The sequence below is a fragment of the Mya arenaria genome, chromosome 4 (genome assembly GCF_026914265.1).
Source record: "Mya arenaria isolate MELC-2E11 chromosome 4, ASM2691426v1".
In the NCBI taxonomy this organism is placed as follows: domain Eukaryota; kingdom Metazoa; phylum Mollusca; class Bivalvia; order Myida; family Myidae; genus Mya; species Mya arenaria.
Genome location: NC_069125.1, coordinates 7,118,124 through 7,140,872, shown reverse-complemented (window position 1 = coordinate 7,140,872; position 22,749 = coordinate 7,118,124). Strand labels below are relative to the sequence as shown.

The 22,749-nt window shown below is 34.6% G+C and overlaps 1 protein-coding gene across 1 annotated transcript; it reads left to right on the top strand.

Moving 5' to 3' along the window:
- Nucleotides 1–9,940: 9,940 nt before the first annotated feature.
- On the top strand, nucleotides 9,941–22,550 carry LOC128231477 (RNA polymerase-associated protein LEO1-like). The gene is made up of 15 exons (XM_052944360.1): nucleotides 9,941–10,014; nucleotides 10,231–10,390; nucleotides 10,521–10,916; nucleotides 11,169–11,324; nucleotides 11,662–11,687; nucleotides 12,795–12,899; nucleotides 13,050–13,171; nucleotides 14,642–14,790; nucleotides 15,294–15,378; nucleotides 17,008–17,126; nucleotides 18,424–18,558; nucleotides 19,164–19,299; nucleotides 19,629–19,818; nucleotides 20,654–20,766; nucleotides 21,841–22,550. Exons 1-15 carry the CDS (start codon nucleotides 9,957–9,959, stop codon nucleotides 22,000–22,002), a joined length of 2,112 nt encoding a protein of 703 aa, XP_052800320.1. The 5' UTR covers nucleotides 9,941–9,956; the 3' UTR covers nucleotides 22,003–22,550.
- Nucleotides 22,551–22,749: the final 199 nt, after the last annotated feature.

The following is a 22,749-nucleotide window of genomic DNA, read 5'->3' as shown; positions in this document are numbered from 1 at the left end:
TAAATTGAGATATAAGCCTGTTTTCTACTTAAACAATGCTCTATTAGAGACAGTAGATGATTTTAGTTATCTTGGTGTAATGTTCAATTATAATGGTAAGTTTGGCAAAACTAAGAAACATTTGACTGATCAAGCACGTAAAGCTATGTTTAGTGTTATGACTAAAGTTAAGAAACTTTGTTTACCTGTTGATATTCAACTACAGTTATTTGATAGTATGTTGAGTCCTATTTTATTATATGGGTCTGAGGTTTGGGGATATGAGAATATTGCTATTATATCTCAATTTCAACTCAAATTTTACAAATATATGTTACAATTAAAAATGTCCACTCCCACCTTTATGGTGTTGGGTGAGTTGGGAGCTTGTCCTATTGAAAACAAAGTTTATTCCAGTATGTTGAATTTTTGGGGTAGATTAGTTAGTGGTAATAAAGATAGAATTAGTTCAATTTTGTATCGAACTATGTATAATCTACATGAAAAGGGTATTCTACATTGTGAATGGATTGTCAAAATTAAAAATATTCTAGATAACATTGGATGTTCAGAGTATTGGATTATGCAGAGTATACCTAATTTAAATTATTTTAAAAATAAAGTGAAATCTGCATTGTATGATCAATATCTACAAAACTGGCATAGCAGTGTTTATGATTCTCCTAAATGTTTGAACTATAGGATTTATAAAATTGAAATGAAACTGGAGAATTATCTGCAATGTTTGCCAAAAAACTTGGCTATTGATCTTTGTAGATTTAGATGCCTAAATTTTAATTTACCTATTGAAAAGGGTCGTTTCTATGGCATTGAAAGAAGAAAAAGACTTTGCTCACTGTGTGATAGACAAGAACTAGGAGACGAATTTCATTATATTTTTAATTGTAATCACTTTATTAATGAAAGACGTAAATATGTTAATCATAACTTCTAAAGATATCCAAATATTTTGAACTATAAAAATGTAATGTGTAGTTCTGATAAAAATACATTGATAAAGCTAGCACTCTTTGCAAAAATAATAATGCTGAATTTTATTTGAATCATCTTCCTTAATTTTATTCTAAAATACTTTTCATGATATGCTGATATGTTTGTTTGTTTTGTTTTTATTGCTGTTCATCTTCATATTTATATTTTTCTTGCTGTTGTATGTTTTGATACATGTTTTTGTTACCTCTCATGCCCATGTGGGCCAAGAGTATGAATAAAACTTGAAAAAAAAACTTGAAACTTGAAATAAATGGCCGAGGAGTTCCGAATGTGTGGGTATACCACGTGGTAAATTGCGTCATAAATGCTACGTCGGACGGCAATATTTTGCTTCAAATGAAGACTTTAAACAGAGATAACTTCACTATTTCTTCACACTTTTAAATGAAACACAGCGCTTACGGAGCCCCGCCTTCGGTCATTTACCAGAGTTTGATTGAGAGGTTAGTTTTTTAAAACACTTCTACAAACCTTTTCACAATACGGCCGTCTGATGGAGCATTGTCAAAACATTATTTTGGAAACAGGTTTGTCGAAGTGTTTGATGAAACTTTTAAATCTTAATTAATAAAAAAGGGGGTGCTCTTTAAGCGGTATATACTTCCCCATTGTTTTATTTAAAATTGTGTAGAAAAAGAAAAAAAATATATTTGATTTAAGTCTTCATTTTAAGCAAAATGTTGCCTTCCTACGTAACATATATGACGTAATTTATCACGTGGTATACATACACTGATGTATTAAAAGTTAAGTTTCAAAAGGGTTGGGTTCGATACTTTGCGATACTTTATTACTTAAAGTGTATTGTAAATAAATAAATTAAAAAATATTAAAATAAAGTATTCAATTCTAACTCTGAAAATATCTTCTCAATTTAGCATTATACTTCTGCGATCCCGCTGGGATGCCGAGGATGTATGATACGCTGGGGTGGCGAGAATGTCTGCGATATGATCGTATAAAACACGCCCGATGGTTTTGTATATATTCAACGATGTTGTTTATATTTATCAAAAATATACAAATCATGTACATTTCGATTTTGTTCCTAATACATGGAATGGAAACTGCTCCTGTTAACTAATAGAAAGGGCTGAAATTAGTGTTGTTGTAACTTGTAGATTAACCATCTTTTGAGGGCTCATTGCAATACAATCGTATCTCTTTCTATTTGTTATGTTCTATGGTTTCCGGAGTAATGAACAACCTGGTTACACTTTGTATGGAAATAATAACTACACATGTTTGAATTGAAATAAGGGCATTAGTTTATTCTAGAATGCCGTTTTTTAAGTGATTTTATTGTGACGTAATACCGTAATACGTTAATTAACGTTATATTTAAGATATAATTAAGATTTCATTAAATGGATATGTGTCTACATACTGTATGTTTAGTAATGTAGGGCATATGTGAGTGTCGTTTGAATATGGAGGTGGTTGACAGCCGACCTGGTACAAATGTACAAAATGGTCATGTTAATTACAAAAACGTGTATTCCTTGGGTTATAAAGCTGTCACATTTATACAAAAAAGTAGTACTTAAGAGAGTGATTTTTGATGTGAAACCAGAGGGGTTAGGCAAGGCAAGGAAAGCGGCCTTGGGTCCTTAATGGACGGCCGTTAGGATGCGGGATTACCTTAAATGTCATGCTGTATTTAGAACTTATTATTATACTTAGAAAGAACGTGGAACAATAAAGAACTAACATTCGAACGGTTGTTGTTTAATAGCTTAAAGACTTCCAACAAGTTAAGTGAAAAGTAGCATTACGGGACACGTGTAAAAGAGTTGGTGCCGTGACCAGGATATCAACGACGAAATGGGTTGCACAGCGGCGGGAAGTTACACAACGAGCGAGAAGTACTCGACAACTACATACGAATTTGCGGGCCACGGGACAAAAGTTAGTGACGTTTTATTACTTTGTATTTCTTGCCTAGATATGACATGTGTTGCTATAATTTTGGGATATTTAACGGGGCAAAATTTTAAAGTTTTGGATAATAAATGCAATCAGAGCAAAGCTGTTCTTTTGAAAGAACCCCTAAGCAATCTTATTTCTGACTTAACAACGTTCCATATTATTTAGTACAATAAAACCATTTGATTTAAATAAGAATAAACTTAAGAATGAGTATTTAAGGTAACAAAGATAAAAATATTGAGAAAATCGATAAAAAAGTAAAACAGGTGTGAAAAAAACGTTGTTAAATGAAAACGAAGAGCTTGTCATGTATTGAACTTAATCATTTAAGTACATTATTGAATAACTATGAAAAAGAAAACTAAGTCATTTAAGGGCATTCATTGAACAATTAACATGGAAAGAAATGTTATTAAAAGAAGTCTGAGTAAACTAATTTAGCAGGTCTAACATTAATGAAAGTTGCATAAATACAAAAAATAATGACTTATACTCAGGGTTTAGTGCAAACACTGAAGATAATACAAAATGTGATGTTTTTTATGTCGAAGAAGGAGAAAAATGGCAGGTTTTATTACTTCAGTTGTCATGTAACTGTAAGTCATTGTCAAACAAATCAGATAGGTAAATGAATTCAATGTTACCTGTAATTAACTTGACATTAATTATATGAAATCATTAAAATGAAGTAAGGTTATAGTTGTGTAAATAATTGTAGTATTTTGTCAATATATCATTTTATATAATTTTGAGTAAATTGGTGATGGTTTTAAAGTTTTAAAAATCAAATAAATAAATCATTGTTTGGATCATAGCAAGGTCTCGGAGAGAAAGCGTGCAAAACGAAAAGTAATTTCTTAGATGTCATTAAATAAAGTGTATCGCCTGAATACGGCAAGTAATTTCCAATTTCGAAATCACTAATTAAATTGTTTTTTAGTTAGTAAGTAATCTAATTAAATTATTTAAGTAACTCACAGATTAGTTTGGTAAAACTAATGAATCAATTATAAAGTTGTAAGTTATCAGATGATAAGCATGACGGTAACATGTTAAGCTAGAGTTTAGCTTTCTTATAACTATGAAGATGTACAAAGTTGTACAAAGATAAACAAAGATAGTGGTCAAGAAAGACCAGGTTTCTTAAAAGTGATTGGAGATGATATGTTCAAGATATTGAATTTCAACAAAAAATTTGGACTCCTGTGAAGTCACATTAGGGTGTGAGTTATTTGATAAATTAATTGAATCACTTATGTATTAGTTTTCTTAAAATAATGGAATAATTATGAGATTAAAAGTTGTCAAATGATAAACATAACGGATCATCAATCTTGTTCTAAATATCTGTGTTAGTTATCGGCTGATAAGCATGCAGGACAGAACGGAATTAATGCACATGTTGAATGAAAGGGTGTTTAAGTGTGGTAAAGGTAACATATGAGCTTTGTAAAATATTGCATAAAAAAGGTTCTTAATAAAATAAAATGTTGTTCATGAAAATAAAACGTTTCACAAAAAAAAACTTAGGTCAAACATTCATTAAATCAAACATACGAACACTTACGCACAGATACAGTAATTAATTATAAATGGGGCCACTTTCAAAATATAAGCCTGCTTGAAAATATCAACACAAAAGTTCATGGTAATAGCAACACCTATGTCAATGAAAGGTTTTAGAAGTACAGGTAATATGTCACGTGATACGAACAGTCCATGTCATCATACTTCTTCAGCGGATATTGAGATAATATACCTAGTGGCGATATTGTGTTAAGTGGTCATCGGTGTTTCATAAAGGATCGAACTATATTCTGGTATTGCGTATGTGATGTGCTAACCAATTGTTACACTTCGGAATATCCAGAGGAGCTAAGCACACATTCTCGTAGGACCTGTGCTCGGCTTGACGTCACATGATCAAGTCTTTAGGACCGTGATGATTCCTGTGTGATGGACAACACCAACTTGATATCGTTAGTATCTTCAGTAACATGAACACTTGCACACATCTATCTAAGTACACTTTAAGGATTAGCAGTCGTATAATGGCAGAACATTTCGAGTCGGTGGGGACATTCTACAATCAAACACCCCCTTGGCTATAAACTCTTCAGCTACAACAACACGGCAGCAGCAACAACAACAACGATGATTCCCTGTTTCAGAATGATGACATGAAAAGCAGCGCTACATAATACATTGACTAAATACCAAATTTGACAACAGTACTGTCATTGTTAATTACTTGTACTCAATCTGCAGTGTTATTTTCTAATTGTTGACTATGTTAATTACCTGAGGGCTAATTACCAATTAGTCTATATTATGTCATAAATTTTGACAAATATGGTGTCAGTTTACTTTCTATTGCTTACGAAAAGAAAATCTTGCATTAAAAAGGGATGGTATCTACGTATCTATACAATTTGATCATCATTGTTTGAGATTTAGGCACAGATTTTCTTTGGCGTATTTTTTGTCGGAATTATCTTTTTTTAATTTACCTGTTTGGGGTTGAAAAACATATTTACTTACGATTTTATTTATCTTATTTATCTATTCAATTATAAGCATTGTTTGGGGTTGAAGCAAAGATTTTCTTAAAAATCTTGATAACAAAAGGGGGGGACGAATGTGACGTAATACCGTAATACGTTAATTAACGTTAAATTTAAGATTTCATTAAATGGATATGTGTCTACATACTGTATGTTTAGTAATGTAGGGCATATGTGATTGTCATTTGAATATGGAGGTGGTTGACAGCCGACCTGGTACAAATGTACAAAATGGTCATGTTAATTACAAAAACGTGTATTCTTGGGTTGTAAAGCTGTCATATTTATACAAAAAAGTAGTACTTAAGAGTGTGATTTTCGATGTGAAACCAGAGGGGTTAGGCAAGGCAAGGAAAGCGGCCTTGGGTCCTTAATGGACGGCCGTTAGGATGCGGGATTACCTTAAATGTCATGCTGTATTTAGAACTTATTATTATACTTAGAAAGAACCTGGAACAATAAAGAACTAACAGTCGAACGGTTGTTGTTTAATAGCTTAAAGATTTCCAACAAGTTAAGTGAAAAGCAGCATTACGGGACATTATCATATCTGGACAGCTAATAAACCGCCCATGAAAACAATGTAAGAACAAATATAAAAACAAAAGGAATAAGAAATTATAAAATGAAAAAGTGAGGTAAGCCAATGTCTTGCGCTGTAGGAGAGGAGGAGAGGAGGGGGTGTTTTTTCCAATAATTTTAACGAACAGTAATGGAATAAGAGTGCCTTGATTGGCTGATATTAGACACGTGGTTTTAAGTTTTGATCACGTGATTTAAGACGCTAAGACAATTGACTCTGACGTCATTGGTCTAAATATACATCTAATTAATAGCAAACAAAGGCATAAATACATTTATATGTTTATAAAATTCATTTATGTTCTATTGTTTCCGGAGTAATGGACAACCTGGTTACAATTTGTATGGAAATAATAATGTTCAACACATGTTTGAATTGAAATAAGGGCATTTATTCTAGAATGCCATTTTTTAAGTTATTTTATCATATCTGGACAGCTAATAAGCCGCCACAAGGAACGACCGCCAGATATGTAGTTGCAACTGCCTTGCGTCGGCCCTCGCAATTTTGATAATTCAAGTGGTGCTAGGTTAGTGTACGCATTGTTTATTTCATGAAATGCATTAACCAACACATTTGTCATAAATGATACCGTCACTATTAAGGATATGTTAAAGCTGCACTCTCACAGATTTACTGTTTTGACAACTTTTTTTATTTTTTTTGTCTCGGAAAGAGCAAATTTTTGCGTAAATATCTACTAACCAGTGATGAAAGACTGCTGACAAAAGATCAGATCGCAGATTTTCATATTTCCATTCCAAATTTAATGTTTCATGGCTTTAATCGTTACTAACGGTTTAAGAAAAATGCATATAACATCACGTAACAGAGCAACTAAATGATATGCAACCAGGTTCAGCACTTTATTCGTCAAACAGAACGTTTACCATATAAATCAGAGCAAACCTGATTTTACTTCTAACAAGACTTGTACACTTCCCTCTCATTCGGAACTCCTCTGTCATTTTCTATCGAAAACGACCTCAGATGTATGCCGGTACATCAGTAGAAGCAGTCCGAATCATTTTGAATTATATTATTAATTAAATTTAGTGTTTAAACGTGTAATTGTATATCTAAGTTTAAATTGATTGCCAGTGAAGTGTAATTTTGCAAACATAATTAAGATTTCCAAAAGTTAAGTTTAACTGTTTAATTGAAATAACTACGCGATCTACTTGCAGCGTATTTAAAGTGTAAAGATTTATGAAATTGTAAACCGTCCATATACATCCGAGGTTGTTTCGATAGAAAATGGCCAAGGAGTTCTGAATGCGCCCCTCTCTGCTACCCTCCGTTTCTTTCCCTTTCTTTCCGTTTCTTCCCTTTGTTTTTTTTCCAACTGATACTCATAGTACCAATTTCTTGAAAAAATACAACTGTCTTTAGAAGCAGCTTGACAAGAGTGACAGAAGCGATATATTCTGATGTGGTTATATTGTTTGGTGCATTTATCACATACGTATTGTTCTAGTATTATAATAACCACAGTTGTTCCTTTGATTGTGCTCAAACTTTGTATATCTGGTAACTGAAAATGTTCTGTTGAAATAAATATTGTTTAAACCAAGAAGAAAACAGAGTTCTCTTCCGTCTCCCTGACTACTAGGAAACACACATTCACTCTGGGGCAAAGGCCTTGTGCCCTTAACCATTCTTTGAACATTGTATGCTATCAGCGGTAGAATGATAGCTGACTGATGTGTACATATATTTGCGTCATGTTGTAATGGAAGAAGGTCGGCAATCGGTTCTTCAATGGCCGTTGACCAATCGGCATCAGTCGGCGACCAATCGCCAAGTGGACGAAATACAGGAAATCCATTGTTGGCCTCGCATTAGTTAAGAAAATATCTTCGTGGAAGATATGAAGTTGTGGAAACGAATAAAAATGGATTGGTTAGTATTCTCGTCTTAGCGTCTATTTCCAATCAAGTGTGTTTGAACTGAGATAGGTATATGTGAGGGAGAACAAATTGTGACGTCACCACAAATGTGCACGACCACCCAATCCTTCACCCCATGTTGATTTGTTAAAAAAACATGGCCGCCAGGGGCGGGGCTACTCCTCAGAATCTGCTGGCTCCGTTTTAAAATAATTTCACAGAAATGTTCCTCTATTTAAACACTTCACCCCATCTTGATTCGTTAAGAAATATGGCCGCCAGGGGCGGGCTTGTTTTCAAAATATTTCTATATAGAAAACTATGAAAATCTTCCCCTCAAAATTCTTTGGCCCTATTTTAAAATGATTTCACAGAAATGTTCCTTCAGTAACCATATATCAAATTTCTTTACCCATGTTGATTCGTAAAAAAGCATGGCCACCAGGGGGCGGGGCTACCTTTCACTATATATCTATATGGAAAACTTCTCTTCAGAAACCATTTGACCGATTTCAAAATACGTTCACCGGAATGTTCCTTAGGTGAACCTTTTATCAAAATATTATATTTTATTATAATTCTTTTTTTAAAACATATATAATTATTTTATTGTTTTACAATCACTGAAGACATCAGCTTCAAAACTTAATGAAATTATTCACAGTAATAATGTGCTGTAAGAGTTATGGCCCTTCGTTTTGTTTTTAAAATAAATACATATGTTTTATTTTTTATACGGGACGAACTATAGATTTACCTGTGGCGTAAGGGCGGGTGGCGTCCAGTATGTTGCCCGATCAGTAACTTTAGAACCCTTTATCCAATCAGGTGAGCGATATAGGGCCATCTTCCCCCTCTTGTTTTTCTTTACTAAATTGAATCAAATTTAAACAAGACCTTGCCCATGGTATGCCACTTGATTTCCGCTTTCATTTGTAAACTGTTTGTCATTCTTGATGTTATGGTTTTTAAGAATGTTCAAAAACAAATTTGGAATCGGCGATGCAGATGCCACGCATTTAGATAATCTTGCATTAAAATGATAGATCGGCTGGCTTCAACTGGTTATTTACAAAATCATATATAAACAGCAAATAAATACCATTTGCAATACCTTTTCAATGCGAAATTATGTTTTTGAAACAAATCGAAATATCAAATGATGCTAACCACAGTCGATATATTTAGGCACACTTTTAGATGGAGAGTCGACAACCTCAGATCTGCAGATATTATGGCATGGTCCTTGCGAACAATTCCATACTGCGGTTGCATGAAACATGGTTGAAGAAGAATGTATATTGCAGCGAAAGGAGTAGTTTTCCGTTGATTCAATGAAAAGTGTTCCCGTCTGAGACTTTAATTATTGTATGATGGATTGGGTCTAGCTAGACTACAAGCTAGGTTGCCTTTGTAGTAAATAACCAGTATATTGGCCTTAAACTATAGTTAGTGCGAATGATGTTGCTGAACCTCGCAGTAATAAACATGGTGACTTTCTTAAAATAAAGTTTTATGGTCCAAACGGCCACGGGACAAAGACACCGGATATAATCAGGTATTATAATGCGTATGTCTTGGTTGGAGTATGAAAACACACCTTTGTGATAATAGCAGTTTAGGATGCATTGATGAAAATCGTTTCTATTCATAGTGCCGACGATATATTGATTTTGAAACAATGATCAGATAGCCATACGATTTGTAACTTGACACATTTTGATGATAACCAGATCAGATCATCGACTGATCTACCGATGCGGGCTTCAAAACCCACAGAAACCATTGATCAGGAGAATGATACTCTTATTAACCACTTATTGCACTGATTCTATCGAAATAATGTCTTTTGGAATCATTAACCTCTATAAGTCCAATTAGGGTAATTAAATCATTGATAAATTGCATTTCAAGTAAAATCCATGCAGGCGAGGTAACTGCTACGAGGTCACCCATAATAGTAATAATAATAATTGTTGACTGCTACCAACGCCAAACATGGCGGAAGAAGGAACGAAAAAAAGTTTGTTTGGCGATAGCGATGCAGAAAGTGGAGGTATAAGTTTATATTTACCATGTCTATAATCGTGTTGTATCAATGTTTGGTTTTCTGGTGAAGATTATTGTCGAAAGCTCCTTTTTAATGATTAATTATTGAAATGATTCTAACAGCATTTCGGTTATCTTTTTTCCGGACAAAAACAAGCTATATATAACTGTCAACAGTTAGAAATTTACGCTATCTAAACCATTTTTTTTACGTTTTACTTAGGCGGAAGCCCAGTGCAGAGAAGTAGGTCAGGTAGTCCAGCAAGTAGGGAAGGCAGCCCAATGGAAACGGGCTCACCGGCTCACAGCAATGCTTCAGGATCACCAGTGAACAGTCGATCTCCCAGTCCAAACCACAGTGATAGATCCAGATCACATTCAAGGTTCAGTACAAATTAAAAAGTATACACTCCTGTTAGAAGTCAACAAATAGTTGGTGTACAGTTAAATTGTAAAGCAGCAGTAATAATTGTAACTCTTGCAATTGTCTATAACTACATCCTCTTTGTACAGGGAAGGTTCTGCCAGTCCAGCTAGGTTGGGGTCACCAGGGAGTGAACACTCTGCCCATTCGCCTGCCCACAGTAGCAGAGGCTCACCAAGCCCAGCTGGCAGTAGAGGGTCAAGTCCTGCAGGAAGTCCGGCAGGTTCAGTGAGCCCTACTCGCAGTAACAGAAGTGGTTCTGGTAGCCCAGCAAGAAGTCATCGGAGCGGGTCAGGAAGCCCAGCAAGGAGTGCTCATAGTGGGTCAGGAAGCCCTCCGGGATCAAGGGCGGGCTCTGCCAGCCCGGCTAGAAGTTACAGAAGCGGTTCGGGCAGTCCACAACGAAGTGGTTCTGGAAGCCCACCCGGGTCTGCTAGTCCTGCCCGTAGTGGCCGCAGTGGTTCTGGAAGTCCTATAAGGAGTAGGTCAGTACGCAGGGAAGACAGATAAAAAGAATATCATGAGATAGTTACCTAGCTCTCTGTATAGCAAAAAGGAACAAAAACTGATTGTTGTTTAAAGTTCAAAAGTATTTATTATCCGTATTTTTTATCTGCAGGAAAGAATTAAAAAAAAATTGAGAATCTCCAAAATGTCCAATGCATTTTTCACTAAACATGCTAAATGTTTAAAATCTTTTGACATAATAATACATACCAGATTTGTATCAATATCAGGTCAGGCTCTCCAGTCAGAAGTAGGTCGGGGTCTCCTGCAGGGAGCAGAGAGGGGTCTGCAAGCCCTGCCAGAAGTGCAAAAAGCGGGTCCGGGTCACCAGCAAGAGACAGAAGTAGGTCAGGCAGTCCCGCACATAGCCATAGGAGCAGAAGCAGGTAGTTATCTTAAACAAATATACAGGATTTGTTTTTAAACAACATAATAGAATAAATAAAACTGATTTATTTTACTATTTTGTGATATTTTTTCTTAAAATAATGTGTGTAAAATAGCAATACTCCGAAGAGATTTAAAGTTCGAGAATGATTGATGCATTACTTAAAGTTAATTTCACACATCATCCTTTATTATTGTAAAGGGTTATACATGTGAGGCTTGACTGAGTACAGATCTTTCATTGAAAATGTAAATTTATTTGAAACATTATATCAATGATTTTTCTCAACTTTCCAACCTTATTCTTGATTGTTTTTGTTTTGGAAATACTTTCAGGAGTGGATCAAGAAGTCCTACCAAAGGTAAGAGTTAATTACTGATTTTTAGCTCGACTGTATAAGAAATAAGGAGAGCTATACTACCCAACCTAGCATCGGCGTCACACCTTGGTTAAGGTTTTGCATGTAAGCGCCTTCAAGTCATTTTCTCAGCAAATATTTCATGTATTGCATTGAAACTTTAGAAGTGTGTTCCAAACTATACAACCTACTCAATTAATGAAGTTAGATAACTCTATTTTGAATATTCTGCAAATTATGGGCCTATTATTCAACTCTGAAATTCTTGTCAAGGTTTTGCATGTAAGCACACATAAGTTAAAATATCAGCAACTACTTGGAGTATTACAGTGGGACCTTTATACATCAGTACTTTACCATCCAATCTACTTGAATAACCAAGTTAGATTAAATGGTGTTTTTTTGCATATAGTGCAAATAATGGCCATTTATTATTTGATAGAAATTCTGGTAAAGGTTTTGAATGTAACTTCATAAAAAGTTTATTTAAGTCAATACCTCAGCTTAATTGATTTTCAATTTCAATCCATTGAAACTTTATAAAAGGACTTCCAACCATCCAACCTTCTTAATTACTCATACATATAATATAAATTTTACCCCAAAGTTTGGTTTAGGTTTTGCATGTATATACATATAAAGTCAATAACTCTGCAACTACTTTATGTATTGCATTGAAACTTAATAATGGTTAAGGTTTTGCATGTAATCTAAATTTACAGTGTTCAATGCAGGTTTCACCAAAACTTTGCAATCCTAAAACTTAAAAGCGGCGGAAAAGGTTGAGCATCCTGTCTCTTTGAAAGCTCTTGTGTTTATTATTTTTATTTAAACTTGCTTATCATATGCTGCCAATTACATAATACAATTTAAGGAAAACGTTTAAGTCAAACTTGTAATCTTTCTTGGCTCAGAAAAAAATCTTATTTTTTACTGTACCATAAGTTTTAAATTCAGCTTTTGTGTTTTGAATGTCACTTTTATTTTACTTACCTTTGAAATTACTTTAAAAGCAAGTGAATATTTCGCACAGATACATTGTATCACTTACGGTAATCCATTATCTGTCTTGTTATATAAACTTCTAAATTTTGCTCCCTGTATATCCAGGGAGTGGGTCCGATTCTGATGGTTCTGTGATAGGCAGGAAGAAGAAGAAGATTGTAGATAGCGAAGATGACGGGCTGTCAGATATGGAGACAGGAAATGTACAAGGTAGCTCAGTTTTTGAATACAACAATATATCTTACCTTTATGCTATAAGCTGAAATGAAACATATCCTTTGAATCTAAAATTGTAAGTAAGGTAAGCTCATGATAAATTTTATTATTAGTGTTCTGAATATTTCTCTCTCAATATTCCAGCCACTGTGGATGAGCTGTTTGGAGATGCAGACGACATAAGTTCAGACGAGGAGGATAAGGCGAAGGCTGGTTCAGACGACGATGTGAGAAGGGGTTCAGATGATGAGGAGGGGAAAACAAAGGTATAAAGGGGCTCAATCTTTTATGAAACTGTTATGTGAAATGAAACTGTTATGTGAAATCAAACTGTTATGTGAAATCAAACTGTTATGTGAAATCAAACTTATGTGAAAATGATGAAAAGAAGGTAAACTGAGATAACACAGGTCCATGTGTAAAGATAGGAAGGATAGAAAACTGGTATACGATTGTTACATGTGTACCAGAAGGTAGTTTAATATTGAGATATCTATATTTTAGCTTTAAAATTGATTAGGTTTGTTTAAAATCATGAAAGCTTTTTGAGAAAGCCGGAATTAACATTAAGAGTTTGAGACTTACCCTCAGAAAACTGCTATTACAGAAGCAAATATGATCAATATTTCTGTATCTGTTACAAAGAGAAGGCTCTACAACAGACACACATTCTTTTCTCAAAATTAGTTTTAAAATAGATATTTGGAAATATTTAAGCAATCAGTTTTCTGAGTCTTAATCTCAGACTAAAGACGTTGATGAAATCGGACCCTGGTTTTTAAAAAGTATTGTGTCCACAAATTTTTACTTGTACTGAAAATTTCAAAAAGCAAAATCTAATTTTCACTTAAAATGTTTATGCACCCCTTATGTGTTGTTTTGTATTTTTCAAAAGAAAATGTGTTTTTTAAAAACAGAGTAATTTCATGACATTCTATAAGTTGAAATTCTGTTGTTAATTAAAATGAATAATCATTAAATTGTATCCTGAATAAGGAAGTCTGGTTTGGCCGGTACATGTAATTTATGCAGTCTGAAAAACATTTCTTGATTTTTGGAGCCATTTTTATCGACGTCTGTACTGGAGGTTAATTTAATGTGGATTTTCGCCCATTAAAAAACTCCCTCTGTCTTACGGATACCCTTACCACATGTTTGTAATTCCTAGTTAAAGGTGTTGACAAGTTGATAATGTTAATGTTCATTATATGGCTGTTGCTTTTACAATTTGCGTGCCTAAAAAATCTAGAAAGTGAAGAACGTAATCTACTTTTGATGACTTCCTTATTTTATATGTGTCAACAGGAAAACAAAAGCGTACAGACAGAAATTGAAAGTCAATACATTTCCCAGTATTTTGCATTTGCAAAACTTTTTCAGTAAATGTACCTTGAAATCAACTAAGGAATGCATATAGAAATCGCACTGTCCATCCTTTAGTAACCTGTCTCGGCTGTCATTTTATTCAATTTGATCAAACTTAACAGAAATGTATAGCTGTACAGGAAGGTGTGTATCATAAAGCATTCATACTCTCTCTTCGCCCCACTCAGCTGGATTGTTGCACTCCATACATTTTACACTATATCAGGGTTATATGTATTACTAGTATACACTTCAAGTCGCACATAGAAGTGAATTGGCAAATACTCAAACAAGGCCGAAGCAAGGGTATTAGCAACATTCTTTTTAGAGCTTTGTTATATTTTTTAATCTCCATGTTTATTCACAACTAGCGTCCAGTGATCGCAGGTTCAGACGAGGAACAAGAGCCTGAGGAGCCAGTGGAGACAAGGATCGAGGTGGAGATACCGCGTATAAAGACTGACCTGGGAAGGGCGGTGCACTACGTGAAATTGCCAAACTTTCTCAGTGTTGATACCAGGTGGGTACATGTACATAGAATGATGGACTGAAAGAGAATGAAACGTGGTGGGTTCTTGTATTAACTGTATGTATACTACATTTAATATTCCTGAAGTTGCCAAACTTTCTCAGAGTTGACAAAGGTGGGTACTTGTACTTGGATTGAGAGAGAATAAAATGTTTGTATGCTTCATTTTATATTCCTAACCTCAACTGACTCTATAGGGGCTGGCCTTTTTCTGGGTATTTTGGGAACATGTACTTGCACCAAGCTTTGGTAACTATGATTGCTAAAACCATTAGATTGGAAATAAAATACCCAGGAGAAAAATGTCTAGGTAACTTGTCAAGGTTGAGAATTCAGCATGTTTTTTATTAAGAATTTTGCCATTAGAATGGGTAAGGATTATTGTCGGGATGCCTAAAAAATGCCTCGAGGTTGACTTTTCCCCTTCAAAGAAACGTTGTCCATTGTTGTTGCTGTTACAACCACTTACATGTAAATTGATTTATGTTGTTCAGACCGTTTGATTTGGCCACATATGAAGATGAAATTGATGAAGATGACGTTTTAGACGAGGAAGGACGCACAAGAATGAAATTGAAGGTATATCATACAACCTTGCAACCTTGTTCTGGACTTAACATGACACTTATGGTTAAATATGGTAGTCCGTATTCCACTCCAGTGCAATACGGCCGTATTCCACCCTTGTGACGTCACGTCATAACAAGTATCGTTGCGTAATGTTAAAATGATGTCATGAAACAAAATAGTGTGTTGTTAAAATGACATTTATTATGAAAACATTTGGCTTTTGAGTGATAACCAGTAATGTATATAATGAAAGTGTTATTAGTACTGCATTATGATCCAGAATGTCATATTCGACTTCCGCCTCATGAAATCCGAATCTGCAAAAATCCACTCGAATCAAATACAACCTCCCGGATCAAAACGCAGAACTAATAACCCTATTTTATTACTTTGACCACCTTAGCCAAACAACTACCAACAAGTGACCAGGCAGGCTTAGCTCCCCATTTCTGCCATGTTAATTGCACACTAAGAATTTGTTTCCTTATTGAATTCAGATAACAAAGTGATCTTTATAATTATGTCTACGCTTTTTTTTTTAAGGGAGTCATGTTTGTTTCATTGATAGAAGTGTTCTTGTAATTCTTCTTTTTCTTCAAAAATGTCTGCACGCTCACAGATTTACAGTTTTTACAACTTTTTTATTTTTTGTCTTGGAATGAGCAAATTTTTGCGTAAATATCTGCAAATCAATGATAAAAGATTGCTAACAAAAAATCAGATCACAGATTTGCATATTTCCGGTCGAAAATTCATGTTTTATGGCTTAAACCATTACTAATGGTTTAAGAAAAATGCATCAAAAATTGATTTTTGAACTTAAATATAAAAATCTCCGATCTAATTTTTTGTCAGCAGTGTTATATCACTGTTTTCCATGGATTTTCGTAAAAATGGAAACTACATAAAGAATTCAATGTAACTTGCAAAGTTATCTTCCCTTGTACTTGCATTCTCTTTGTACAAAGCTTGTATGAAGCATTACTTCAACTGCTGTAAGGAAATGAATGAAATTTGATAGAAGACAATGCAAGGTTGTGCACAGCCAAGAAGTATAACTCATGGCCTTGTTTGTTGCTGTGAGTTTCTCCCCTTGTACTTTAAAGCTCGTTAAACTAGTTCATAGAAAGCATAATGGAAGGAATTGATTTAAACATTGAAAAATGAGACATAATATTGTAAAGATGTGTACAGTGCAGGAACTGTAACTCTTGGACACATTGTTGTGAAGTGATCTCCCTTTTGTCCAAAGCCTAACTCGGAAACCTTTGAAAGGAATTGATTGAAACTTGTGTCATAGATAATGTAAAATTGTGCCTTGCAAAATAATATAAGGTCTTGGACCATTTGTTGCAAAGTAATTTGCCCTAAATCCTTGATTTCTTTTTAATAGATTATGTCCTCAAGTAAACATTTTGTGCACTTTTTCGACCCAGTACTTATCAAGTACTTAGCAAAGTTGCTTTCACACTTAAATAACATTTTTCCAAAATGTTTCTGTTAAGGGAAGACTTAAGTTTTTAATTATGGTGCAGAATATTGCTTCGATAAGAATGATGGTTTCTGCTCTTCTTGCACGTACAATTTAGCTATATTCAGTATCATAGTATTCATTATGAACATCTGTTCCATTAACAGGTGGAGAACACGATCAGATGGCGAACACTGAAAGATGAGGAAGGGAATGATCTCAAGGATGAAATGGGTCGACCTGTGCGTGAGAGTAATGCTCGATGTGTTAGGTGGTCAGATGGAAGGTATGCATTGTCAATAATTTGAATTGTTGCGCTAATGTGGAGGGTAACTCTTTTGTTGTCAGTGGGTGAGATTGAAGGAATGCATTTTCTTTAAATTGTAGTTTATCTTGTGTCTAGTCCCTTAAATAGAACTAAAGCGAGCTGGGTCAGATGGGTTTTGCGAGGGTTTTCAGGTAGTGAGATTGAACGAATGAAATGTTGTTATTATTGAATAATTATTGTTGCTCCTGCCCATAAGACTATTGCTCTTTTGCTCAGATCTAAGGTATGCATTGTCATTTTCTTTAAATTGTAGTTAATGGATGAAAGACTGATATAACTTTTGACTACATATTAAAACAGATTTGGAGGTACTCAAACTTGCACATTCAATTTTAGTGTCGTACAGTAATAGTTATAACATCATTATATTTATCTCATTCTTGTTGGCACAATGTCTGACAGGGAAGAATATGGTCTTGTGTTGTGGGGTAAAGTGGAGTTCCCAGAGTAAACAAACTTGTCCAGCTCGGTAACAAACCAAACTCACATTCTGTATTTTTTTTATTTTGTTGAAAATTATCTAATGTTGAATAACTTTGTACATCATATATTTTTAAAATGATTATTAAAACATGAAACTTGTCATGTGAGTTCTGTGTATTTTACTAGTGGAAAAAAGTACCGTAAAAGTAGCTGCGCATGATAAGAATTTTGTTCAAATTTGATCTGAAGAAATTACCTTAATTTTTCGACCTATTGTTGAAACTTTGTAACACAGTAGTACTCCCACATAACATATGATTATTTTTTAGAATGATAGTAATCAACTCAATAGGTTCTTTGTATATATATATATATATATATATATATATATATATATATAGTATGTAAGTGGGGGTTCTCAACTGAAAATGGGGCAGCATTTCCGTTCACAATCCCAAAAAGATTTATTTTTTTACAAAAAAATTGGACTCGAAAATCACAAATGTAATAAATCTTACAGGGGCCTTTGCTATGTTTCTTTGTTCAAATTGTACTGAGGTAAATTCTCAATTTAAGGCATTTTGATTATATTCACAATTACAAGGGCCCAGGCCCCATTCACAATTACAAGGGCCCGGGCCCCATTCAGAAGGAGGTAAAAAAATAACTTTGATTATGTTAGCACATATATTTTATTCCACTACTCTAGTATACTAGTGTACTTAAGTTTTCTGAATGTGGTTATTAAAGATATTGTTTTAAAAGATAAGGTTCAACATTGATTTACAAACAACAGCCTCTACTTACTTCCACGTTCTTGTCTTGTTTGCAGCATGTCTCTGCACCTTGGAGATGAAATATTCGACATCCATACTATGCCCATACAAGGGGACTTCAACCATCTCTTTGTACGACAGGGAACCGGTCTACAGGGACAGTCCATCTTCAAGACCAAACTCTCATTCAGGTACATGTGTACTTGGATTGATTTCAGCTTGGCTGATTTTAGAGGAAGAAAAGCCTTGGTATGCTGATGGTGTCGTTATGCAAACATCTTGGTTACAACTAAAAAAATGTTATTCTCAAAAGATATTCTCATAAAACTTGGCTCACTTATTGGGAGCTACATAACTCTGGCCTTGATATATACATGTATCAAGTGCTCCTACAATGTATTTGACTGAAAAAGAACCCAGACAAGTCTTGGCATCAGGGCATATCCGATAAAATAATAATCTCACCATAAATTATCTCTGTTGGAGAGAAGTCAATCCACAATTGTTTTGTTTATATCAAATTTTGGTTTCACTTCTATCAGATTCTGCCCATTAAACTTTCAAACACTTTGAATGCACCATAAATGGAGTTTTTGTTATTCTTCTACAAGAGACATATCTGCAGTTTTTTGTACAGATTTATGGCCCTTAAAGTATGAAGGTCTTGTTCAAACTAGGTCAAGTTTCATCTTCAGGTTAACTTTTCCTGTTTTATATATTTCCTTTCACCTGTCAACCTACTTCTGTGGCACCATTTGCCTTCTCTACCTTACAATCTATGTTGATTCTTTTCCAGACCCCACTCCACAGAGTCGTTCACTCACAGAAAGATGACACTGTCGCTGGCCGACAGATCTACGAAGAAACAGAAAGTAAAGATTCTGCCTATATCAGGCCATGATCCTGAGTCACAGCGGTCAGAGATGATCAAGGTATGTAAAAGGATAATTATGTGCCTATAATGAAATTGGATGGTAAATATAAAGAACTGCTTCTTAATTACATTACAAATATACAAGATATATTTTATAAATCACAGTGCACATAAATTGAAACATGGTAAATGAAACTCAAAATTTAACCTTTCTGGTCTGTCAAGAACTGTAGTCACTTCTACAAATACCAGGGTAATCATGATTTAAGGCAAAAATCCCATTTGTAAAAGATTGGATATGTTGATTAAAACAAACACACATAACTACGAAAAACAAAAAGCACTACTATAGATTCCTTAGTACAAATCCAACCTTTCTCTCTACAGAAAGAGGAGGAGCGTCTGCGTGCATCTATGAAGCGTGAGAGCCAGAAACGGCGTGTGCGGGAGCGTGCACATGGGAAGGGGCTTAGCGGGGGCTACCTGGAGGGCTATGAGGATGATGAGGATGAGGAAGGCATCTCTATATCAGCCATCAAAAACAAGTACAAACCTGGCAGGAGGGGAGGAGGGAAAGGTAAGAAAGAGGAGGGCATTTTGTTCTTTGAAATTTAATAATACTTTTAGAAAGAAAGTATTATAAAATGCCAATAGGAAGAGGGCATATCTATACCAGCCTCAACAAGTTTTGCAGATTTGGCAAAAAAGACAAGTTGCCAGGTATTACAGTACTTTGAGTAAACTACAATCAAATTTACGTGATATTGCCATGTTAATTGTATGATATCAAATACCTATCAATAGAGGCGAAGATTTATTAAACATATGCAATATATAGTACTGCTATTTTAAATATCTAAACATTTTTGTTAAAACTGTAACTTGATAACTGCATGCACTTTGAATATTACTGTTTTTGAATGTTGTAAGGGCCCATGGGGATGGCCCCGACCCCATGGCCCCTATTACGGGGCAAATAAAAGGGGTCCTCGAGACCTCAAAAAGAAAAAAAAAATAGAGGCGAAGGGAAAAACAAAAGCAAAAGGAAATATTCTAAATGTTAACATCCAGTTCTATTTTCATTCGTATATGAAATGGGGAAAAATCAGTTTACTCTCATTATTCTTAAGAATTTAGGAAAACAGAGTGTATTTGGTTGATTCGAAGTTACATGTGTTTAATGGGTTGTAAATGTTTCCAAAGGATTGTTAGGGCGTAGTTTAGGTAATCCTCTCAAAAGTCTTGGATTCATGTCCCACCAGCACATTTTCTTGGGCTTTGAAAAAGGACACCTGTACTGGATTCTCTCAAGGCAACAGATTTATATCAGCTTCCACCTGTCATTACAGTCAAGCTAAATAAAAAAAATCAGAATAAACAAAAATCTTATTATTGTGATCAATTATTTCCAGAAAGGCCAAACATCTATTCATCAGACAGCGAGGAGGGTGGATTTGACTCGGATAAGGAAGACCTGGGTGCCAAGAGGCTAATGAAGGCCAAGAAAGTCATCAGCGATGATGAGGTATGGACAGGATTTTATTATATGCCTTCCAGTGATTTATAGAATCAGTGATATAATATGATATTGCTCTGTTTAAATTTGCATGGAGGGCCAGGACAAAATTTTAATAAAGTCATTTCCCAAACGATGTTACATTTAGTTGATTTTACAGACAATTTGCCATGCTTTTCTGAAAAACTAAACTAAGCTGTCATTTAAAATCTTTTGTAGGCATATAATGAATAGAAAATTTGTTTCAGTATAATATTGGCTATGCCACTCGTGAAATATAACTTTTGGTGCTCACTCAGTGAAATATATTGCCATCTTACACTTAATTAACCTGTATGTAATATTGAGTTCTGAAGAGAATCAGAGGAAATTACGGTTTTCAGTTGACAAATTATCAGCTGTTTTGATGTTTTTTCTTTCTACTATCACAGATGATAGAAAACTCCTACTTCCTATAATCCTTAATCTTACATTTAAAGTAGTCCTGCAATTGAATTTGATACTGCTTTTTATGCACAGTGGAAATATTACATTGGAAGTAACATGGACATGGCCAGCCACCTAGAATTAATCATGATCCCCTTCATTTACATGGGGATCAAGGAAAGTTGTAGAATGACTGTGACCACCAATCATGGTCTGTGTAGTGTGTTTAAGGTTTCCATAAAAAAAATAACATTATTTACTCACTCTGGTCAAGCTAGTCTAAATCTGTGGTCCCTGTAGTTTCTTTACGGTAGTTTAAAGATGGCGGAAAATGGTGAGCACATGTGCTGAAGATAGTTTCGGTATTTTAGAAAATTATTACCGTAATGTAAAAAAGGTCTTCTTGTATACAACAGGCGATATTAAATTTAAAAGGCATTTTTATTATCAGAAAAGTATTTGTAGCTGGAATTGGTATGTACTAAACACAAACTAAAGCATTATTTATGAACTCCTTGAATACACATGTGCATTTACCATCTCCACTTCTGTAACCTGACTAGGGTTGGTGATCATAGTCTCCCATATTTTCATTAAAATATAGATATTATGTGAAATCAACTTTGTATAATTATTCAGTTTTCAAAATCTTTTCAGGACTCCGATGCCGACACAGGGCCGAAGAAAAAGCGAGCGAGGATGGTTGAAAGTTCTGATGAAGAGGCGGGAGGGGCCGGGAGTGACCATGGCAGTGGAAAGGAGATGGACACTGGGGGAGGAGCCAGCCCCGCCAAGGGAGCTGTCTCAGACTCTGATTGACACTCTGTCAGGGATAAGAGGGGTTTATGTATTTTGATGATATTGAAGAGACAGTGGTTCCGAAACTTCAGCACTTACAGAAGGAGACATCACATGTGTAAAAATATTGTCCTATCTTATAAGTGGCTTGCCGGATGTTAATAAAATGCTGGTGGACCTCAGCTTCACTGAAAAAGAAATCTGAAATAAATTTCAGTATAAAACAACATATGATAGTGTCAGAATGTAGAGCAGCATTATTTCTGGAATAACTGGTATCAGACTGTTGCTTTATAGTACAACTTGTGTACTGGTACAGATGCACCTGTTGCTTGTGAATAATTTCTAGGGATTGTAAGTTCATTTTTTTAAAGCAAATGTCTTGTTTGACTATGAAACATTTCTATGTTTATTTAAAATATGTCAAAAAAAATGCACATATGTGCCACATTGTCAAAGTATTGTTATATTTGTAAGCATACTCCAATTTTTTAGTACCACTAACTTCCTTTAAATAATTGCAAAATAATAAAGATCACTTTTGTATGTGTAGATGACAGTTTACAAACATCATTTGGAAAAGTACTAACTGTTGCCAAAAACATGTGCTTGTTACACGGGCAGAGCGCTATTCCCAAGTACCAGTTAGGGACCCTTCTTACTGAAGTAATAACCTGATAGTTTAAAAGGCCTTTGTAAATAAAGAAAAGAAGAAGTTAACGTTAAGCCCACCTCAACACACATTGAATGTGTTCAGTTTGTTTTTGA